The sequence below is a fragment of the Antechinus flavipes genome, chromosome 4 (assembly GCF_016432865.1).
Source record: "Antechinus flavipes isolate AdamAnt ecotype Samford, QLD, Australia chromosome 4, AdamAnt_v2, whole genome shotgun sequence".
Taxonomy (NCBI): domain Eukaryota; kingdom Metazoa; phylum Chordata; class Mammalia; order Dasyuromorphia; family Dasyuridae; genus Antechinus; species Antechinus flavipes.
This window is the reverse complement of record NC_067401.1, coordinates 111,904,064-111,927,755: the sequence shown is the minus strand read 5'-3', so window position 1 is coordinate 111,927,755 and position 23,692 is coordinate 111,904,064. Positions and strand designations below refer to the sequence as shown.

At 39.7% G+C, this 23,692-nt stretch overlaps 1 protein-coding gene across 1 annotated transcript in view; it reads left to right on the top strand.

The window, feature by feature from the left end:
* The window catches only part of IL6R (interleukin 6 receptor), a 59,372-nt gene that overhangs the window by 19,868 nt on the left and 15,812 nt on the right, over nt 1–23,692 (top strand). Inside the window, exons 2-6 of the mRNA XM_051993937.1 lie at nt 4,109–4,357; nt 6,801–6,924; nt 9,693–9,871; nt 10,442–10,608; nt 11,723–11,858. Coding sequence (XP_051849897.1) covers nt 4,109–4,357; nt 6,801–6,924; nt 9,693–9,871; nt 10,442–10,608; nt 11,723–11,858 — 855 coding nt within the window. The remainder of the gene's footprint in view (nt 1–4,108; nt 4,358–6,800; nt 6,925–9,692; nt 9,872–10,441; nt 10,609–11,722; nt 11,859–23,692) is intronic.

Genomic DNA, 23,692 nt, shown 5'->3' with positions numbered 1-23,692 from the left:
AGGGAGCTGCAGCAGGGCAAGACCGATTCATGCAAGGTTTTCCCAGCCATGCTCCTCATGTTTATCATCAAGGAACCAAGAAGAAAGGGTCATGGGTCACAGAAGGAACCATAGAGATCATCTAATCCAACCTACTTATTTTATGGAGAAGTAGACTGACTTATTCAAGATCACTCTGTGGAGGCACAGAGACATTTATTTAAAAGACTTGCTTGTAACTGCACGGTTGATTAGTGACCAGAATCCAAGTTTTTCCTTCTTAGTAAAAGACTTTTTCAACTAAGAGAAAGAGCAGCGCAGTAGAAAGAGCTCTAGATTTAGAGGTAGGGAATCTGGGTTTAATGTTTATCAGTAATGTGATCATGGGAAAGTTATTCCACCTTTCTGCACCTCAGTGTTCTCTGTAAAATGAAAGGAGGTAATGGTAACAATTGTTTCTTGTCACACTGTTTGTGAGAATAGTTCTTTGAAAAATCTGAGTGTACTTTTTTTTGGTCTGCATTTTCATTTGCCACGTGGCTAATATGGAAATATGTTTTGCATGACTCCACATAGATAATCTATATCAAATTGCTTGCCTTTTCAAAGAGGGAGGAGGAGGTGTAGGGAAAGAAGGAGGGAGAAAATTTGGAATTCAAAATTTAAAAAAAAACAAATGTTAAATTTTTGAGAAAAAAAGTTTTTAAAAAAAGAAAAAAAAAACCTTAGTATATTATTGAAATGGGAATTACTAATCTTAAGAGTAAATTTGGCAGTGGAGTGAAGGGAGAAAGAGACTAAAAAAAGTTGTATGACTGCAAGGTAGCTGGGAGGCAGACTCTTGGTTTCCATCCACTGTACCTTTGACACATCAGTTCTGTCTGTCCCTGAATGTAGAGCTCCCTTCCATGACTGCTGGTCCTTACCCATTCAGGATTCCATTAGAGAGCAAGTTTCCCTGTTCAAAGAAACCTTTTGGCTGTCCCTTTGTCAAAGCAGTTTGACACCCCAGTTCTGAAAGCATGGAAGGACAGCACAGAGGATCTTAAATAGTACCTACTATTAAAGGAGAGAGCTTTGCAGAAAGATGCAGGCAGATCTGTGTTGAGAGTAAACACAGATCTTTTCACATGACTGGAGGCCAAGGTACAGGCTGAAGTCCAAGGACATGAAAAGGCAGCACTTTTTGGTCAACAGAAGTTGGAGATGGCTTCAGTGCTACAGAATAATATTAGCTAACCCAAAGATAGAAAGGTGTGGGGGACAAATAGAAAGACAAGACATAGATAAAAAAAAGAAAGGAATGAAGGAAGGAAGCAAAAAAGAAAAGAAGGGAAGGAAGGAAGGAAGCAAGAAGTAAAGGAGGGAAGGAAGGAAGGAAAAAAAGAAGGAAGGAAAGAAGGAAGGAAGGAAGGTAGAACTGAGGCCAAGAAGGGAGGACATGACAAGATGCTTAAGTCTGTCCTGAGTTGCCAGAAGGGGCCTTGGGGACATAACACATGGGGGAGCCTTGAAAGGGAGAGAGAGACACAGGGCTTACTTTACCATCTTGCCTAGGTCAGGCCCTGCACCTAGGGCTCTATAGTGCAAGTGTACATGACACATGAAAAATATCCATCAGATCCAAAGATTCTTTAGTCTCATGAGCTCAATCTTGCACTTAGACCTTTCCTAAAGTAGTAATTCTAAAAATCATAGTTTAGATTTGGTTATGGTCTCTAGGAGGTCCAATATCTTGTCCTGAGATAATAATGTTTCTGATTTTTTTTTTTTTGGTGGCAGTAGTTACCCTGAAGTCTATGGCCAGTGATAGTGTGAATGCATAGTGAAGTAAAAGAGATGTCACGTAGGAAATGCACAATCAGAAATTGAGGTATAACTTTGGACAAGTTTCTGTATTTCTCTCAGGAACAAATGGGGTTAAACTAGGTAGCCTCTAAGGTTGTTTCCAGTTAACAATAATAATAATAGCTAGCATTTATATAGTATTTTGAGGTTTATAAGGTATTTTACAAAATAACTTTTTTTATCCTAACAAATTTTGGAGATGTTACTTTCCCCATTTTACAGATGAAGAAATTGAAGCAAACAGATGTTGGACACAGCTAAGTAATGTCTGAGGCAGGATTTGAACTCAGGTTATCTTGATTTGATGACTGAATGCTGTAACACTTGTACCATCTAGTTGATTAAATTGATCATCCCATGCCCTCTTCTTTGATTCTCACAAGTACCCTACAAGGCAGAGAGTATCAGCATTCCAGGGACTGTCATCCTTGTTCTAACTTCAGACAGGGTCATGGTGAGAAAACACTTTGAAAACCATAATTATTTTATCATTTCAGTGAGTCCATGAGCTCTTTAAAGCTGGCTATCTTTCTTCCATTAGTGTAGCCTGAACCCTATTTTTTCATCATGTTTCTGTGTCATGACTTTGATACAGACCCCAGAAAACATCCATCTAACATCCTGGAGCATTCCTCCAGGTCTTCTATCTATTTATGTTCTAATTATTTATCTATTTTTTGTTTGTCTATTCATTGATTGATTTGTTCATTCATTCATTCATTCATCCAATCATCCATTTTATTTATGTCTTTTATCATTTGATCAGCAGCTTTCCATCAGCTCTTTCTTGCTCTTGTTAACTGGTCTACCTCCCTTTCTGACTATGAATGTCTTGGGTGAAATCCTTTTTATCTCACCTTGCATTCAAAACATCATTGGCAGAATCAGCATTCTGATATGCTACTTATTCTTGTCTTATCTCTTCTCCCAAGGGGACACTATTATTGTTATTTGTCCTTTGTTCTCAGAAAGGAGCATGTCATCAGGGAGGACACTGTGACATGTAAGTGAATTGAATTTAACTGAGGGAAGGCTGTGCAAAATCACCATTCTCATGCCTTCTGGGTCCAGTAGCAAGATGTAGGTCAGAACAACTGAAGATGGTCCTGGATGCCGTGGGAGACCTTGGCCTTTTTAAGCTGAGTTTGTTATTTGTTCTTGAAGAGACCTATTAAAGACTTTAGCTTACAGAGACCAAGGTCTCCCCTGCATCCAAGGCCGTCGGTGGTTTTGATCTCTGTCTGGCCACGTTACCCAGAAGGCTCTGGAGAAGTAAGACTGGAGACTTTGTACAGCTCTTCCTCACTTAAATCCAACTCACTGGCATATCATGGCATCAGTCCTCTTCTAGTCCTCATTCAGTTATATTGTGAAGGAGGTGTCAGCTGTAGCATTGCACAGTCCCAGTTCTAACCCAAACCTCCATCTCTCTGTGGGTTTCCCCTGAGACCTAAGAGTGCCCTCTACTCCTTGGCAATATCCCTAAACAATATGTCCAAATGAGGGTGGTGATAAAACCATCTTATTTTACTTTGGGAAGTTATGTGGTACAATGTAGAGTCTTGTATCAAAGAACCTGGGTTTGGACCTTGCTTCTGCTGGGTGTTAAACTGTAGGATATTTGGCCAATTGCTTTCCTTTTATGGAACTCAGTTTCCCTATCCTTCCTTATCTTCTTTTCAGAATATTTAGCTTCCTTCAAGACTCAGCTTAAGTGCTTCTACAAAGTCTCACTAGTGATGCTCGTGCCCTCCCCCCCAAATTACTTCATATTTACTTTGTACATATTTTGAATTTGCTTATCTTTATATGTGTTGTCCCCCTCCCTTATGTTACAGTGTTTTTTTTTATTTTAATTTAATTTTATTTAATAATAACTTTGTATTGACAGAATACATGCCAGGCTAATTTTTTTACAACATTATCCCTTGCACTCGCTTATGTTTCGTTTTTTCCCCTCCCTCCACCCCCCCCAAGATGGCAAGCAGTCCTATATATGTTAAATATGTTGCAGTATATCCTAGATACAATACATATTTGCAGAATCGAACAGTTCTCCTGTTGCACAGGGAGAATTGGATTCAGAAGGTAAAAATATATGTTACAGTGTTAAACTCCTCAAGGGTAGGAATGGTACATTTTGGTTTCGTCTCCCCAGCACTTAACACTCATAGGAAGGGTTTAACCAGGTTTGCTGAATAAATGAAGGGGTTGGACCCCGGACGTCAAAGGTCCCTCTGAGTTCTAGAACTTAGGGTTCTATGTCTTCTCCCTTCTGTAGATTTTCCAGATGATATGGAGAGCCAGGTGGTTGGTGCCTCCGTCACTTTGAGCTGCGTGGACAGGGTATTGGAGAATAATGCTTCCATTCACTGGAAACTGGGAGATAAGCCCATAGCCCCCCAGCTTGGCCGAAGGGAAATGGTGGAAGGAAAGCTAGTCCTGAGGTCAGTGCAGCACAGTGACTCGGGAAACTACTCCTGCTACCTGGATGGCCACAGATTGAGGACCCTGTTTCTGCTACCGGTTGGTGAGTAATGTCGTTTAGAGCATTGTTCTGCTGACATTTTTTTGGAGGATCCTTCCAATGCACTCTCCAGTGCCTCTCAGGCTTAGTGACTCCCTCTCGGGCTCAACCTTCATATTGCTACTGGGCTAGCCTTCCTTAGAGATCTGTTCGCGTCATGCTCCTTTGCCTAAAAATCTTTAGGAGTGACTTTCCACTTTTTTTTTTCCCTGAGGCAACTGGGATTAAGTGACTTGCCCAAGATTTGAACTCAGGGCTGGTGCTCTATCCACTGCACCACCTAGCTGCCCCTATTTACTGACTACTTACTGAATCTGTCAAATTCGGGTTTTTTCCCTTGGATTCATGACCCTCCATAATCCTGCCCCAGCTTTCCTGATTTATTTTGTTACCTGTTTCTGCAATCTCTAATTCCTAACCAAAGTGAACAATTATTTCCCTTTATTTGTTAATATAACACAATCTCAGTTGCTTTGATTACACCGCTTCTTCTGCCTGTGATATCCTCCTTGCATCCTTTTGCCTGTTGAATTTTTGTCTAGTCTTTGAATCCCAACAGAAATGCCATCTCCTTCAGAAAGTCCTCTTCAAACCCTCCCTCGATCATTAACACCCTTCTTCTTAGACATTGCAAGAGAACATTTTGCTTGGTACCTTCTAATACATGCACATGAAATTGCATTTCAGATTTATCTGTGCTTGTGTTATTATATTCCCTTACTAGACCTAGGCTCTAGAAGGGCAGGAACTTTTACTTATTTAAACTTGCCATCTTCCTCACTGCCCAGCACTGTGTACAGTAGATGTATGTTGAATGGACACTACGGCTGAAAAAAAAATCTCTTTGATATCCTGTTGTTTACTTGGTCCAAGAAATTACAGGAAAAGCTTATTATATTTTCCAGCAAGTGACAGGATACTGCTAAGCTGGGTATCTTGCAGCTCAGAACCCAGAGAGTTCAAAACTCTGCTCACAGTGAGTTAGGTGATTTGGGCTCCACTGATGTTTTGGAGGTATTATATCTCCCTTGCTCATGGCTTATCTCAGTGACTGGAAGATGTTTGAAACAGTAAAAAGAAAAAGACTCTCTTCTGGAAATAGTCTATCTGAGCCACATGACCTGAGTTAGGCACTCCTCCTAGAGTGGAGCTGGGTCTCCTAAAGCGATAAGTCTTCAGTAGTTATGATCTGTGTCAATGAGGACTGGTGCACCACACAATGCCTTAAGCATTGGAGGCGCTCAGTAGGGAGAGCTAGCATTTATTAAGCACTTGCTGTGTGCCAGGCAGGCGGCAAGATGGTACATTGGATAGAGCTCTGGGCTCATCTTCCTGAGTTCAAATCCAGCCTCAGTACTTTCTGGCTATGTGACCCTGGGCAAGTCACTTACAGTTTGCCTCAGTTTCCTCATCTGTAAAATGAGTTGGAGAAGGGAAGGGCAAACCACTCTAGTATCCCTGCCAAGAAAATGCCAAATGGGATCATGAAGAGTAAGGGACAGAGGCTAAACAACACCATTTTGGGCCCTGGGCTTAACCTTGGGTATACAGATACCAGCAAACAAGACTGTCCCTGCCCTCAAGTCTACATTATAAGAGGGGAACTAGAAAGGGAGGAGTAAAGGATCTTGACATGGCTAGGAAATGGTGTAAAGGTCAATGGAGTTCTGGATTTTAGCAAGAGAAGATAAAAGCTGGTGCGTGACTGATTGATTATGCAGATAGTGTAGAATGGTTAAAAATACAAACACAAAGCACAGTGGACTTGGAGTGAGTCTAGGGCTGGTTCTGTTACTTACTAATTTGTAGGACATTACCCCACTTTGGCATTTGGGACGAGGAGGCTTAATCTCTTCAATATGTTTTCCTTGACATTCAAGGACATTCAAGGAGCTTGGATATTCTCTGAGTCTCTGTTAGTCTTAGAGTTTGGTGAAGTAAAACTCATTATTCACAGTCACTAATTTCTACTGTTTCCCTTTCTAGGGCAAGGTATGGGAGAATGAATACTCAATTGGGAATGAGTGGCCATAAGTTTAGATGCCACTTCTGTCCCTCACTACCTGTATGAGCCCCCTTCACCTTTTTGTAACTTACTTTCTTTATCTGTAAAAGAAGGTTGGATTAAATGGCTCTGAGTTGGGTTTTCTGCTCTGAATCTATAATCCTCTGATTCTACTCCCCAGGAGGGAAATGAGACCTCTGGCACCTGTGAGTTTTACAAAGCCCTAAGTTAGAATATAGGACTGACTGTCCAACTTGTCTGCTCTCCAAGCAATATGGGAATACCTGTGGGGTATAAAGGGAGAACACTAAGCTCTGTGCTTTTTCAGATTTGTTCTCTTTAAACTGCCTGGTCCTCTGCTATCCTAGAAGAAAGCTTTTGTTATTTGCTGCTGTGACAACACTCCCCGTCTTTATGTACCTTCTATACTTTCCTTTTCAGATCCTCTTGAAGAACCTGTGTTGTCGTGCCATCGGAAGAGTTTCTTTAGCAGCGTCCAGTGTGAATGGAGCCCCCTGAAAAAACCATCCCCACACACAAAAGCCATCTTGTTGGTGACACAGGTGTAAGTGTCTGGGAGATGATTTCATTTTAAAACCAGGCCTGCGTGGGGAAGGGAGAAAGGGTCTTTAGAAGTCATGACACAGGAGGCATTGGGTGCTGAGAAAATAAAGGAAATATTTGCTGGGTTGAGCCACAGGCGAGTGCAAGGCATAGCATGATCTGAGGAGCTCCAGGAAAGCCTCTAAAAATATCTTTCCCCCACTGGTTCACGATGATGATGAATGTCAGAAGGCAGTAGTCGGAGTGACTGATAGAAGTTACAAAGAGGCCAAATTTAGCTCAGTCTGAGGAAGAACTTCCTGCCAGTTAGAGCCCAGTGAGAAATAGCATAGGCTGCCCCAGCCTTCCATCGATGGAAGCTTGATCACTCGTTGTAGATGTTGTAGAAAGTACCATTGAGATAATTTCTAAAGTGGCTTCTAACCCTGGGACTCTGATTTTATGCCTGAAATTCCACCATCACTGAGTCATTTTTTGGACTTATTAAGAACTAGCATTTACATAGGCTGTTTATACAGGCTTTATATGTTATCTTATTTGATCCTCACAACAACTGGGGGAGATGTTCTATTAAAATACAAATTAGCCAGGGAGAAATAACATATAAAGCCATGCCTTTGCACACAGTAGGTGCTTACTAAATGTTGTCGGCTTGAATGAGATGAGAGAGAGAGAGCATTTGATGAAGAAAGAAGAGTGGGATAAATCTCAATACTCTTAGAGGACATTCTAGCTAGGTAGGGCTTGCAGGCGGCATAGGGCATATGGGAATGGGGGCAGTAAGGGGGAGAAGGGGGAATACCAAAAGAGGAAGTGGGAGGTACCAAAGATACTCTAGGTACATTTCACAATCTTGTCTAGTAACTGACAGCTTTGCAGCTGAGGCCCCTTCGATCCAAATGTTTTCCAAACTAATCTTAAACAGGATAAATACACATATCAAATTCAAAGCTTCTTTAATCTCTAATACCAAACCTTGTTCTGAAAGCTTCCCCAAAGGAGTTATTCTAAAAGTATAGTTTGGAGACCACTTGTAGTCTCCCAGGGGTCTTTTTGATAGTCCATAGACTCAGGGTAGAAATTTTTGTAAATGAAGACATGTATCTTGTCTTATTGGGAAAAACAAAAGATTATTCAAAGTTATTAAAGAATTGTTCCAAGAAAGGGATATAGCCAGTTCCTGGCTTACCTGATTTACTAACATTGTTTTTCAAATTTTTATTTGTAAATGGGCTATTTAGCACTTAAACTTCAACTTAACTAGTGGGGCCTGGGCTCACAAAGATTCATCAACCCAAGTTCAAATCTAGCTGTGTGATTCTGGGCAAATCACTTGCTCCTGTTTTCCTCAATTTTCTGATCCGTAAAAAGAGTTGGAAAAGGAAATGGCAAACCCCTCCAATACGTTTTGCTGAGAAAATCTCAATTAGAATCACATCAGACTTGACGGAACAACCAAAAGGCCCAGTGTGATAAGATTGCCAGGCTAAAAAGCATGCACAAACCTGTTTGATTTGTGATGTGGCTGAAATTTTGCAGTGGAAAATAGAAGGAAAGAATCTGACGGAACATGTACAATACATTATTTCCGCTAGAATGCTCTGCCTCTAGTTTCAGCATTTCCTGGTAAGGTAGGCTTTAGGAGGCTCAGCTTTTGAACTCTCAGATTGATTCAAACCAAAGTAAATGGAGGATAACAAGAGAGAGCTAATAGAGGGAGGAGGGAGAGAGTAATGGGCTTTTAAGCCTACCTCAACCTGAGTGCCCCATTATTCTGGAGGCAGGGTAACCCAAGAAAGAGAAATAGAAACATGTTTTCTGCATTGACAGTTATAGGATCATAACTGGAAGGAACCAAAGAAGTCTTCTAGTCCCACCCCCTCATTTTGCAGATGAGGAAACAGTCCCATAGGGGTAAGATGACATGCCCAAGATCTCACAGATTGTAAAACCAGGAGTGGGAACTCAGACCAGGCCTTCTGAACTGAAAATGGGGCTTTATCCCAGGGTGCTGAATAAAGAGGGTAGTTAAAGCACTCATAGTTTCTGACATAAAAACATTAGTGCTTAGACCTTAGTAAGATTAATTAGTTACAATGGTAAGTTAGAAGATAGTGGACACATCCTAGCTGTGTGACCCTGGGCAAGCCATTTAACTCTGTTTGCCTCAAATTCTTCATCTACAAAATGGGCTGGAGAAGGAAATGGGAAAAATCTTTGCCAAGAAAACCCTAAAATTGGGTCACAAAGAGTTAGACATCCCTGAAAAACTAAAAAAACAACTTCGAGGCTAGCCAGGGATCAATCTTTCTGTAAAATGGGAATAATATTTATAATAAGCAACTCACTGGGCTGTGAGACTAAAATAAGACAAGGTAAGTGAAATTCATTTAAACTCCAGGAAAAGGAGGTTGTACTTAGGATTTCACTGGTAAAAGTATTTCTCAAATATTTTAAAATTCCCTCTACAAATGCATGTTGTCATCTTCTTTGTAATTTATAATCTAAGAAAGTTGCCTAGGACATTTATATTAATTTATGTAATTTATATTAAACCGCTAGCCTGTTTGTCAGGACTTGAACCCAAGACTTCCTAGCTTCGAGATCAGATTTTCTATATCATGCTGTTCTGCCTTTCGTTGTAGAAATGTCAGTTATTGGTTATCAAAATCAATTTTCCAGATTAGCTATTTCTGGTTGTGTCCAACCGAAGCAATGCAATGGGGAGACTAAAAATAAGATTTTGGGGTCTTGGTTTTGTGTCTCCAGCTATCAGAAAGACAAGACTTTTCAGAGGCCGTGTCACTACTTGCCTGGATCACAGAAGTTCTCCTGCTCCTTGAATCTTAGGGAAGGCGATGACTCCCTCTACTTGGCTATCATATGTGTTACCAATGGGGCTGTGAGGAAATCCAGCAAAATCTACCAGCTCAGTGGTTATGATACTCGTAAGTATTCCGCTGCCTCCTCCATCTGCTCAATAGAGGCCCTGGGAGCCCTGGACTGAGGGTGGGTGAGGATGGGGCGTGTTAGTCAAATCCTTGTCATGGGGTAATCATTTTGTGAGAATTGGGCTAGGGGTATGCTGGTAAAATTTTAAATAACAAGCTCTCTAGGAAAAATAATAAATTTCCATATCATACTCTTAAATTCAATCTCCTTATTTTCCCTCATGCCTTTCTTAAGTCTAGATGATCCACAAAACCAAAAATTAAGCCATAATTTGTAGCATTTTGTTGATTTCCAAAGTATAAAATTCTCATGCTGAAAATTTAAGAGATGGCTCTAGCCTGGGAAACCTTCATGTGCACACCATTGGATTGAGGATTGGGGATAAGGTTGTTGACAGGTTTGAGGGCCAGGGATTGGCAGCCTAGACATCCTGTTTGGATAACTATCAAGAGACACTGCCATATAAATGTTTATTGCTAAATGTATGGGGAAGGTCTTATGCTTATAGCAGGTATCCTTCTCTTTTCTCTCCTTCTCCTTTCCTCTCATCGCCTCCCAACCCCCAGTGCAACCAGATCCTCCAGCCGACATCACAGTCACAGCTATAGACAGAAGCCCCCGTAAGCTTAAAATCACCTGGAAAGATCCACCTTCCTGGAACTCCACTTTCTACCGGCTTCATTTTGAGCTTCATTATCGGGTTGAGAACTCCACGACTTATACAACCTTCAGGGTCAGTTCAATTTTACTTCTCCCTCCATAACTTAGGGGTGGGTGCAAATCTCAAAGAGACGTGCTCTAGGGAGATACGTGAAGGAAGGATGATTTCCACAGTCCGGCGTGGGCAGTCAGAGGGTATCACCTGCTTGTGACTTAGTAGATGAATCCTAGGAAGTTGCCCAAGTGACGAATTTCTCAGTCACACAGTTACTGTCAGCAGCATTATTGCTGAGGTAGTACAGTGTCCAGCACACCCTCAAATCAGCTTCTTAGAAGTGGGGACCATGGGAACAGGACTGGACATGTTTGGCTGTGGTTGAGTTTTTCAGTCATGTCCTATTTTTTGTGATTTACTTGGGATTTACTTGACAGAGATACCGGGGTGACCTGCCATTTCCTTCGCTAGCTTATTTTATTGATGGGAAACTGAGGCAAACAGAGTAAAGTGACTTGCTCAAAATCACACAGCCTCTAAGTGTCTGAGACTGGATTTGAAATTAGGTCTTTGGGACCCCAGGCCCACTACTCTATCTACTGTGACATCTGGTTGCTCCTGGCCAGAAATCCAGAGGGTCTTCCCTTCTCAGATATATAAGACCTTAGCTTAAAAAGGCCAACAGCTCCCACTGCACTCAGGGCCATCTTCAGTCTTCCTGGATCAGTCACCTCTGATGTCATAGAGAATGAAGGACCACCATCAAGCTTTATGAGTTTCTCCTGGTAGAGGTAGTAGCAAAAAAATATTTTGGAGGTTTAAAGTGCAATTGAGCTGTATTATTTATTACCACCAAACTACCTGATTTAGGTAAATTTCATAGCTGGTTGGCCCATTAAGTGATAGATAACATTATAGAGAGGATTCATGTGTACTATGCATTGGAGTATTATAAATCTACGTGGTTAAAGACATTTTACACTTTGCATTTGCATGTACGTAAAGTGTGAATGCTCACACAGGTGTGTATACCAGAGGGCAGGTGTTCTGGAGATGTATTGGGTACCAAGTGGGGTTACACAGATGCACACAGGTGACTAGGTCTCTGTTTATATGTGTGTTCAGGGACATTTACTTTCATGTGTCTGTGAGTCTGATTCATCTCCTGGGTCTTTGTGCCTTTCTCTTTCAGGAGAAGCATCATCAGTTGATTATCACCGATGCCTTGATTGGCAGAAAGCATATTGTGAAGATCCGGGCCCGGGAGGAGTTTAATAATGGCAGGTGGAGTGAATGGAGCAAGGAGGTCACGTGCACCCCGTGGACAGGTAGAATGAGGGAGGGGGCAGATGCTATGCCTTTGTTCTTGACGTTTTTTTAAAAAGTCAGTGATGTCGGATGACTGAAAGCAGTAGTGTCAAACTCCAAATAGAAACGGGGCCACTCCGCCACAACTAGGTATCCTTACCAGTTGCAAATTGACTTGTTAGGTTCTGTTGGATTCTTCATGGCCCCGTTTGGAGTTTTCTTGGCAAAGTTCTTGGAGCGCTTTCCCATTTCCTTCTCCAGATCTTTTTATAGGTGAGCAAACTGAGGCAAACAGGGTTAAGTGACATGCCCAGGCAGATTTTAAGTCTCCAAGGCCAGATTTTAACTCATGACAGTGAGTCCTCCTGATTGCAAAGTCTATCCACTGGCCACTTAGTTGTCTGCATATTTACTTAGAAAACCACAAGTTAACATTACATATGTTCTATTATATTCTTATTCATTTTGTTAAATATTTCTCAATTACATTTTGAGCTGATTCAGATGGGTGGCTCCCAGGCCAAGTGTCAATACTCCTGACTTAAAGGACCCTGGAGATTTAGGAAGATTTAGGAGATTTAGGTTCTCATGCACTTTAACCTCCTGTAGGACTTCCCTCTATTATATCCCCGATCATCCAGCTCCCATTTAAACACTTTCAGTGACAGAGAGTTTACCTCACAGGACAAGCAGCTAGTTGGCCTATTGGCCAGAGTATTGGCCAGCTGAAGTAGTGAAGAGGACCTGATCCCAGACTCTTTTTAGCTACGTGACTGGGCAAGTCACTTAAATTCTATGTTTCAGTTCCCCAACTGTAAAATGGAAATAATTATAGCACATACTTCCTAGGGCTGTTAGAATCAAATGAGAAACACTTTACCATTTTTATTGTCATTCATTGTGGGACTTCTCTTTTTCATTATCTTCCTCTGTCTATTTGAGAGGCAGTATGCTTTAATGGAAAGAGCACTGGTTGTGGAGTCAGAGGACTTGAGTTCAAATCCTGCCTCTGACATTTACCAGCTGTGTGACCTTGGACATTTAACTGCCTCATGCCTCAGTTTCCCCATCAGTAAAAGAAAGGGATTGAACTAGAAAAGATCTGAGGTCCTTCCTGTTGTAAATCTTTTAGAACAGTATAGAACAAATATACTCCCTCTTCTGTATAATAACCTTTCATATATTTGAAGTTAGCACTTAAGCTCCTTCCCAGCCCCACATCCCTGCCCCACATCTTCTCATACTCTACACTCCTTGCCCAGGACCTTCAAACTCAGTCTCATTGAATTCTCACGAGAAATGCTTTGTAGAATCCTTGCCAATCTGGACGCTCTCCAATGTCCTTCTTAAAATGCATGGCCCAGAATAGGATACCATTTAGTAACTGTGGCCTGACCAGTGCAGAGCTGGTAGAATCATCGCTTCCAGGGATCTGGATACCACATTCTTATCAATATATCCAAGCACCATAGAAAGAGCATTGGACTAAGAGTTCTAAGTTCTGGGTTTACCACCCTAACCCTGACTTACTGGTTTTCTAACTGTGGGCAGTGAGATGGCTTATCTTTCTGAGTCCTACTTTTTTTCATGTGTAAAATAGCAATATTTACACTAGCTCTATCTACCCCTACAGAACTGTGGTAAAGGAGGAACTTTGCAAATTGTTGTTTTCTTATCTCTGAATTTTAGTGATTATGCTGAGACAGCAACTACTTAAACTACTTGCAGTGGGAAAGAACCCATTGATCACTTAATGATAAAGACTAGAAGAACATGACTACCACCTCTAGTCTGCCCTGTATACTCCACTGTACTGCACCTCCCCTTTTCAGTTCCCTTTCATGTGTTGTCTTCCCCTTTAGAGCTACTTGAGGGCAGGGGTTGTCCTGTTTGCTTATATTTGCATTTCTAGCAAATGCCCTGGTATATAGTAAGAACTTAATAAATGCATGTTGACTGACTGACACTTTCTATTCCTAGGGCTATGCTCTTTCTTTCCTTTTTTTCTTCCTTTCTTTCGCCCAGGATCACACAGCTAGTACGTGTTCACTTTCTGAGGCTGACATTTGAACTCAAGTACTTCTGACTCCAGAACTGGTGCTCTATCCATTGTACCATACAGCTGATGTTTTTCTTAATGCAGTCTTATAGTGTGTTAATTTTCCTCCTATGACAATACACTGTTGACTCATATTGAGCTTACAAAATCCTCTAGAATCCCCAGATCTTTTTCACATAAATAGCAATCTAGCAGAATTACTCAGCCTTCATTCTGTACTTGCAAAATTGATTTTTTGAACCAATTATAAGACTTTACATTTATTCCTATTAAGTTATTTGTTCAGTGGTTTCCAGTTGTGTCCTACTTTTTTTTTTTTTTTTTTGACTCCCTTTGGATTTTCTTGGCAAGAATACTGGAATAGTTTGCATTTTCTTTTCCAGTTTATTTTATAGCTGAAAAACTAAGAAAACTTTTATAGATGAAGAAACTGGTGCAAACAGAGCTAAGTGACTCTCAGAGACACACAGATAATCAGCATTTGAAGCTACATTTGAACTAAGGGAGATGAATCTTCCTGACTCCTGGCCTGACATTCTATCCATTGCATCACCTAACTGCCCTTATTATATTATTAGTTGAACCCAATGTTCTATAAGATTCTGAATCCTGACTCTAACATTCCATTTTCTGCCTGTTGTGTAAATTTGGTAAACATGCCAGTTGTGTCTTTTTTCCATACTTTGATAAAAATGTCCAACAAAATGATAACAAGGGCTAATTTTAGGGGTTCACTTATAACAAGGACTTCCTTCCAAACTGCCTTTCATTTCAACCTCTCAGTAAATTGCCCTCCTAACAGATTTTCCCATCTGTTGTCTGAGGACCAGCCTAGCTAAATTAGGAGAGGCTCATCACAGGTTGTTTGCAGGCAAGTAAGTCTTTTGTGCATGTCAGCTCTTAAAGACCATTTATCTCCCAAATTGTAAAGGGGTTGTGATCCATATCTGTGGAAGTAGTAACCACACAAATGGAAAACAGGCTGTCACCAGAATAGTATTTGAAACCTTTCCAGCTTGCTAAGACCAGCCAGAACTTGCATTCTGCTGATATAGCCTTCCAAAATCCAGGGTTATGTGTATTAACAACTACATCCCACTTCAGAGCAACCATTTATCCAATTCTGAATCTGCAGAATTGTCTCATTTCCTAGCTTACATCTCCCCTTTTCCCATAAGAATAGCATTAAGCAAATTTTTTTCCTAAAATTCATAAAAATTATATCTCTAGTAGTTTCTTGATCTACAAGTTTAGCAAAAAAAGAAATGAGTTTTTTTTTCCAACATGACCCACTGTGAGGAAGCCATGCTGATTCTTTGTGTTCATTGCTTCCTTTTGTAGTTGTTCACTAACTATCCCTTTAATATTATATTGCATAATTTTGTCAGGAATTGAAGTCAAACAATCTCATAGCTGATAGTTTGCAAACTGTTCAGTTCTTTTGGACAACATATTCTTCATCCAATTTTGTACCATCTCTCTTATGCCTTCCAGTCTTTCCAAGATATCTGACAGTAACTTAGAAATCACATTTGCCAGATCTGTCAATAACTGGATTATCATTTAGACCTGATGACTGGAACTTCTGAAAGGAAGCTAGGTATACTCTTATCATCTACCTATCTGTCTTGGAGTTTAAATCCATATTAACCACTTTTATTCAGGCCCTAAATTATTTTCTTTGGCAGAAAAAACAAAAGCAAAGTTAAGAATTGAGCAGGTCAGTGGGCTCTCTCCTTTTGTCAGTATTATCAAAATTTCATCTTCCATAGGAGGAGGTTTTTTCCTTTAATAATACTAGCTAATGATAACTAATATTTACATAGTACTTTTAATTTGCAAAGGCCTTTATATTTGTTATGCCATTTAATCCTCACACCTACAATGTAAATGTTATTATTGTCCCCATTTTACAGATGAGGAAATTAAGGCTGAAAAGTGTTGACGAACTTGCCTAGGATCATGCAACTAGTAACTGCTTGATATAGGATGTAAATTTGGGTTTTCCTTACTCCAAATCCAACACAGCGTCCCTTTTTTTATGATCTTACTTTATCCAATATAGCAATAAAAGATCCTTTATTGTTGTCCTCAGTTTTTCTCAGATTCATCTCTTTTGAGTTTTAGCCCTTCTAATGCTATTCTTACAGGTTAATGTCTGAGCGAGTTGAATTTCGGGTGTACCACTATTGGTATCCAGTGAATGCTATCAGTTTACAAAATGTCCTATTAAATTTTTGTTCTTAATTTTTTTCCTTGATATATAGCAAATAGATTTTTTTCTCAGTTTTTGGGAAACCTGACAATTATTAAATTTTTTCTTTGTGCTCTAACCCTCCACCATCATTTTTATCACATAGATTTCACTTTTTTTTTTTTTCCCAGTTGTGTTATTTCCTGGACTTGTTTTGGTTTTAACTGTTTTCCTTATTTTTCTCTCCAGCAAAATAATCTGTTATTCATTGAACCTATTGTTTTGTTTATTTTCTTCTCTTGGATATCTCCAAATAGGAATTTTATCATTATCTTTTCCTAAAATTATTTAGACTTTTTCACGAAAGCCCTTTGTTTCTTCATTTCAGCTCTTGATATTTTTACTAATTCTCTTTCCTCTTGAGTTTCTTCAGTGTGTCTATTTTCCATTTTATTGTGGCCTCATACATTTCTAAGTTTATTCCTTGTGCTTTTGCTGTCAATGTTTGAATGTTCTTCCTTTAATTTCTGCTTCTCCTGATTTACATCTCTTCCTATGATATTTTTGTTTTGTTTTGTTTTTTGGAGGCAACTGGGGTTAAGAATTTGTCCAGAGTCACACAGCTAATAAATTTCTGAGACTAAATTTGAACTCAGATCCTTCTGACTCCAGGGTAGGTGCTCTATTTACTGCATCACTGCCCTTTCTTTGCTATTCCTTAAAAACTGTGTTCTTTTGAGAATTTCTAACAGATTAAATTTTTTTATTTGTTTTTGAACTCCTATGATTTTTTTATCATTCCAATGTTCAAAAAGTCCATTCTTTATAAGTTTTAAAGTGCCTTATTCATTCATTCATTTCCTAGCATTTGTTAAACACCAGCTACATGCTAGACACTAGATGCCAGGGATACAAAGAAAAAAATTAATTAGTCCCTGCTTTCAGGGAGTTTACATTTTATGAATTCTATAAACACAAGCCATTTGAATTATCAGTTGTATTATACAGTTTGCTCATATTAAGAGTGTGATCATCTAAAGCTCCTGGATTTTTTTTTTTACATAAATTGCTACTAATTCAGGCAATGAGATAATGCGGACCTGTAACAGGGTTGCAGTTGTGTGAAGGGAGAGAGCAAGACATATACATGTGATGTTGTAAAAGTTTTAGAAATAACCAAACTTGGCATATGTGGAATGAGAATGAATGAACAACTCTGAAGTTGTAAAACTGGGTGACTGAGGGGATAGTAGTGCCCTCAACAGAGAGGGTCAGAAAAGGTGAAGGTTTAGAAGGCAAGATGATGAATTTTCTTTTGAACCTGTTGCATTTCAGATGTCTATGGGACATCCAGTTTGAGAAGTTCGAGAGGTAGGAGGCACTTTGAGACTGGAGCTCATGAAGGATACTAAAGTGGGCTATATGCATCAGGGAGTCATTTGCATAGAAATGATAATTCAACTCATGGAAGCTGATGAGATCACCAAATGAGATAGTACAGAGGGAGAAGAGAAGAGAGGATTCATGGTTACTGACCATGACCTGGATGAAGAAACAACAGAGAAACCTGTAAGATAGTCTGAGAGGTAGCAGAAGAACCAGGAGTCAATAGGGTCATGGAAGTCTAGAGAGGAGAGGGCGTCCAGAAAAAAGAGGATGATCAACCGTTCCAAAAATCACAGAGATCATTAGTGACCTTGGAATGAACATGATTAAATTTAGAGAAAGCTGATAGATAGGAAGTCAGACTACAAAGGCTGTAAGAGGAGGGGAAGGAAAATTTAGATTGTAGATGGTTTTGTCAAGAATTTTAGCCACAAAGGCAAGGAGAAATATAGAAGGATTGTTGGTGGAGATGGTTGGATAAAATCAGAGTTGAAAGGTGGAGAAGACATGTGTTTGTAGGTAGCAGTGAACTTGCCAATAGATAGGAGAGCTTAAAAACTAGTTAGAGTGGGGATGAGAGAAAGTACAGTGAACTCAATGCAAAGAAAAATGAGGAGAGAAGAAAAGGACCACCTCTTCATGGGTGAAGGAGAAGGTGAGGGAGACAGCTGATTGACATGAGTTGAGGAGAAGGAGCTCTTGACAAATGGCCTCAATCTGAGGGGTGAAGTATAAGGCAACATTCTCAGCTCATAGGGAAAACCCTCAAAGTTCACCTTCTCTCCAGATGGTAAGGAACTGCACTTTGGGCACTGCTGACTAGCCTGGCTCCCTGCCTCTAGTCATATTGGGTCTAAGACTGTCACCCATGGAGCTCTGCCAAGGGTCCTAGAAGGTAATGGATCTGAGAACCTTCAGTGCTTCAAGGATCAGTGGCTGCTCTTTTGTGCCTTAACCGACAGTCTCAGAGAACGAAAGCTAGGGTTACCCAAGTGGAAACCCAGCACTTAAACCCAGCTCTCTTGACTTGTTCTGCCTAGCCCTTAAAAGGATCAAGCGGTGAGAGTTGCAAAGAGGCAAAATCGCTCTCTTCTAAGAGCCTAAATCTTGTTGACTGTCTCTCTCCTTCCAACGCTTGTGACTGTCTATCTTTCTTAGCCCCCTTTGCTGGATCATCATCCATATCGTACCCTCTAACTTTGAGTGGCCCCAAATACTCAGGTGTGGGCTTTATTCCGTTCTATACTTTCTCTCTCAATGACCTTATTAGCTTCTGTGGGAGCCCAAATATGCAATCCTGACTTCTCTCCTGTACTCCATTCTCTTATCATCAAGTGCCCATTTGAGATTTCAAAGTGGAGTTAGATAGCCCAAACTTAATATGTCTAAAATAGAACTCATTAGTTTTTTCCTAAGACCCACCCCTTTTCTGACCCGCTTTCTGTAGATGTATCATACTTCTGATCCTCCAGATATACAACCTTGGAGTTATCCTTAACTCCTCAGTCTCCTTCATACCATATATCCCATCAGTTAACAAATCCTATCTATTCTGTCTTAATAATTATAATAATAACATGTAGCTAGCGTTTATATATATATATAGCTTCAAGCCAAGTACTTTGTAAATAGTCTCATTTTGTCCTCATAACAACATCAAAAGGTAGGTGCTCCATCTCCCACAGGTATTCCTTTCTCTGCTCACATAGCAACCATTCTCCCTTTATCATCTGTCTCCTAGATTATTGCAATCTTCTCCTGATTGGTCTTGCTGTCCCTAAATTTCCTCTCTAATCCATCCACATAGAGTTGCTAAAATGATTTTCCTAAAGCATGGGTCTAATTATGTCATTTCTCTGCTTCAATGATTATATAATATTTCTGGGATCAAACAGAAATGCTTCTGTTCAGCATTTCAAGATCTTCCCAATCTAGGTCTAGCTGATCTTTTCTGACTTAGATAATGAGGGAATCCCACAGAGCATACTGGGAGATGTCACTCCTGGTTCCAGCTAACTTTGTGGGAGTACTGAGGCTGGCTTCCTGTCACATATGACTCATTGCTAAGGTACTGTGAAATGATGATGATGCCCTTAATTGGATACTGAGCTAGAGTAACAGGTAACTCAGTGTATGTACCAAAAAAAAAAAAGCTTCTACCTGATGGACATTTTGAACTTACAAAATTGTGAGCATCCTGGATCATTGCAGGATAAATGTTTATATACCTAAGACCGGGAAGCACAAAAAGGATGCACCCCAAACTCAGGTATAGGACATATACTTTAGTGACCATATGCTCATATCTGCTTATAAAGCTAGGCTGGAAAATGGGCTGGCCACCCCTCCTTCATCCAAGCAGTTTGAAAACAGTATTTGCTATACATTTCTGCACAGAAAAATGGAGGACAGAAAATAGGCAGATCATTCCCTTTTGTGTGTCCACTGAGTCATTAGTTCCTCTAATTTAACAGCCAATCATAGAACTCTTTGTCATCTCAGTAAACCTCTCATCCATGAGTCACGTACATGACTGGAAGCATATCCCAAGAGGTCATCAGGCACTAATAAATGCTGTCTGAGAATTCTCTATGGGATGCCCTTGTATCACCCATAGCCCTAAATTTCCCTTGTCTTCTCACTGTAGTCCAGCCAATTTGGTTCCTTGATATTCTTCACATACAACACTCCATCTTTTTTCTCCTTGCCCTTGCACAATCCCATGCCTGAAATGCCCCCTTTTCACTTCCAATTCTGAAGTTCCTTTAGTTTTCTTCAAAGTTCAGTTTATCTACATGAAGATCCTCCCCCCAGATGCCAATGTCTTTCTCCCCGAAATTACCTTTCATTTTTTGAATGTAGAATGTAAGCTCCCTGAGGATAAGGACTTTTTCATTTTTGTCTTTGTATCACCAGTACTTAGCACAGTGCCTGGCATATAAGTAAGTGCTCAATAATAATTAATTGATAAATAATTTGCAAATAATAATGTAGGAAAATAATTATTATAATTAATAATAAAGTAAAATTATAATTATAACTAAATATAAGCATTATAATAGTTTTTAGTTAACAATTATATTAATAATTGATTGATATAGGAAAACCTGTTAATAATTTAGAGTTATTCAAAAGTGGAATGGGCTACTTCCAGAGCTAGTGGGACCCCTCTTAGGGCGTTTAATGGTATTTTACAGACAAGTTCCTTTTCCAGGTATTCCAAATTGAATCTGAAAGTGTCTGAGATCCCTTCCAGTTCTGTGACAGCTAATCCAGACTTAGCACTGAACTCTATCCAGCTGACCTAATGGCCTGAATAGAGAGTGTCTTAGCACCCCACTCCAGTGACTGCTTTCTCTGTTGATGATGTCAGTGAGGAAAGAACAGCAATTTGATGCTAATAACACATGAATAGAAATGGCCTGGAGCTGCATAGCAACCATTTTCACAAAGGAGATATTTTATTTGGTTTTGCATGATCACTCATTATCTGTGGGAGGGTTTTTTCTTTCTTTTCACTTTAGAGCTGACTAAAGTTACAGTGGCCAAGTCTGGATGGTCTCATAGGATCTAGAACATTTTAAAGGAAATATTAGAAAAATAATTGGGTAATCCCTACCTGGCAGGAAAAAGGGCCTTACCAATCCCTCAGAAATCCCTTTAAATGTCCCTTTCTGACCTCTCCTCATAAATAAAACCTTGTTACAGCTTTCAGGCTCATTAAGCACCTGCTCAGACATACTGGAACACATTCTAGAGACTTGTGTTTATGTCTATCTGGACAAGGGGCGGATACCCTTTAGACTCCTAAGATCTTTTCTAGACCGGAAAGAGAAAATTCTCCATTGCATTTCAGGGTCGAGAATAATTCTTCCCTCTGATACTCTGATACTGTGCTTGTCCCTTTCAGCTCTCAAAAGGGCAAATCTGTGAATAGCATTAATCAGTTCATTAGCATTTAAAGGCTCTTTATGTCTTTCTTCCCTTTGCCCACAGTATCAGTTTTTCCCTACTCTTCCATCCCACTTTCTCTCTCCTTCCTCTTGTTTTGCTCTCTCACACTTTGCTCTTTCCTCATTTTCTGTTTTTTCTTTCTTTTCACAAAGTTCAACAATCTACAATACCGAGATATTTTTATTGTTGTCCACTTGGGTACAATTCTCTGTGATCCCATCTGGGGTTTTCTTGGCAGAGATACTGGTGTGGGTTTCCATTTCCTTCTCCAGATCCTTTTACAGATGAGGAAACTGAGGCAAACAGGGATAAGTGACTTACTCGGGGGTCACACAGCTAAGTAAGTATCTGAGGCTGGATTTGAACTCAGGAAGATGAGTCTTTTTTGTCTCCAGGCCTGCCACTGTATACATTATGGCACCACTTAGCTGCCCTAAATGGCATGTTGACTTATTTGTTGCATTTATTGAATAGAACATTGTATTCTCTGGTCTTAATTTTAAAACTGAGTGCCTTGAACATTTAAAATTCCTCATTTTCAAACTCAAATCCAATCCTCCAAATTAACTAATTAAATTACTTTTTATTTGAAGGTTGTCCTCAATTCATTTTTTAGTAGATCGGCAGTCCTTTACTGAAAACCAAAATCTTTTCCATTTTTGATATAGATTATTTCCAGTTGCAAAATGAAGTGAGCACTGAATATAATTAAGTAAAATGATTGTTGTTTAAATTATACAAAGTATATCCATATGTATATTTGCATAGTTTTATTATGTGTATGTGTGTATATATATATACATATACAGAGCAATATATTCATGCTATGTGGAAAGAGAATTGGATTTGAATTCAGGGACCTGGTTCAAATCCCACTACTATCTCTCTGTGTGACTTTGGGAAAGTCACTTTATCTCTCAAGTCTCAGTTTTCTCATCTCTAAAATGAAGGAGGTAGACTCAATAATCTCTAAAATCCCTTCTAGTTCTGAGTCTTGGATCTTGTTATGATTTCTACAAAAAACAAGGCAAATCCTGCAAAACCGGCTTTTCTCTTATAGGCTAGAAAGGTCTATAATAATTTTTAGTTGCCATAATGGGATATATTCAACTACATTTGAGATATAACATTTCTTTTGTTAGGTCACATTGGGCAATTTACATAATACTTCTAGGCTTTAAATTGATCATCTATAAAATGAGAATGTTGATCTAGATGATCTCCAAGATTTCTACTGCTCTAAGGCTATATTTCTGGGGTTGATCCTATAGCTGTACACTTTAGACAGAATTGCAACAATTCATCAAGTTGTTTTGTCTTCATGATGTCAGCTTCCTGGCTTGACTTGATTTCCATGAAATGATTTAAGCTTTTAGTTCTTTGGTGCTCTTTTTGCCTAGTTTTAGGATGAATCTCCTCATAAGGTAAGGGCAGCTTGGTGTTTCAGTGAATAGAGCATTAAGCCTGGAATCAGAAGTTCAAATCCATCCTCAGACACTTACTAGCTGTGTGTCCCTGGGCAAGTCATTAAACCCTGTTTACCTCAGTGCCTCATCTGTAAAATGAGCTGAAGAATAAAATAGCAAACCACTCCAATATCTTTGCCAAAAATACCCAAATGACATTGGGCATAAATAAATAGTAATAGTAACTCATAAAGCAGAAGGATCAATCAGTCAGTAAGCAGCTATTAAGTCTCAACTACCATGTGCCAGGTACAATGCTGAGCCTTAAACATCAAATTAAAAAACAAAACATTCCCTGCCCGCAAGAGTTTACATTTTATCTGAGAAAATCATGTACACATATCATAGGGGCAGGGAGGGGAAATGAACAATTGAGAAGATAGAGAAAGGCTTCATGTGGGAGGTGGTACCTGACCTAAACTTTAAAGGAAAGTAGGTAGAGATGAAGGAGGAGGGCAATCCAGGTGTGCAAAGGCATGTAGATAGAAATGAATGTTGTGTGTGAGAAAAAGAAAGTAAAAGAATTTGGAAATATAATGCATGAAGGGGTGTAACAAAACCTGGAAAAGTAAGCTGGAGCCAGATTATGAAGGGTTTTCAATGCCAAACAGAGGAATTTGCATTTTATTCTAGTACTGACAGTAAACCACTGGAGCTTTTTGAGGAGGGGAATGACATAGGCAGCCCTTTGCTTTAAGATGTCACCATCTATGAGGATGTGTTGGAGTGAGATGGGACTGAAGGCAGGGGGACCTGTGAGAGTCCAGGTGAAAAGTGATGAGGGTTTGAATTAAG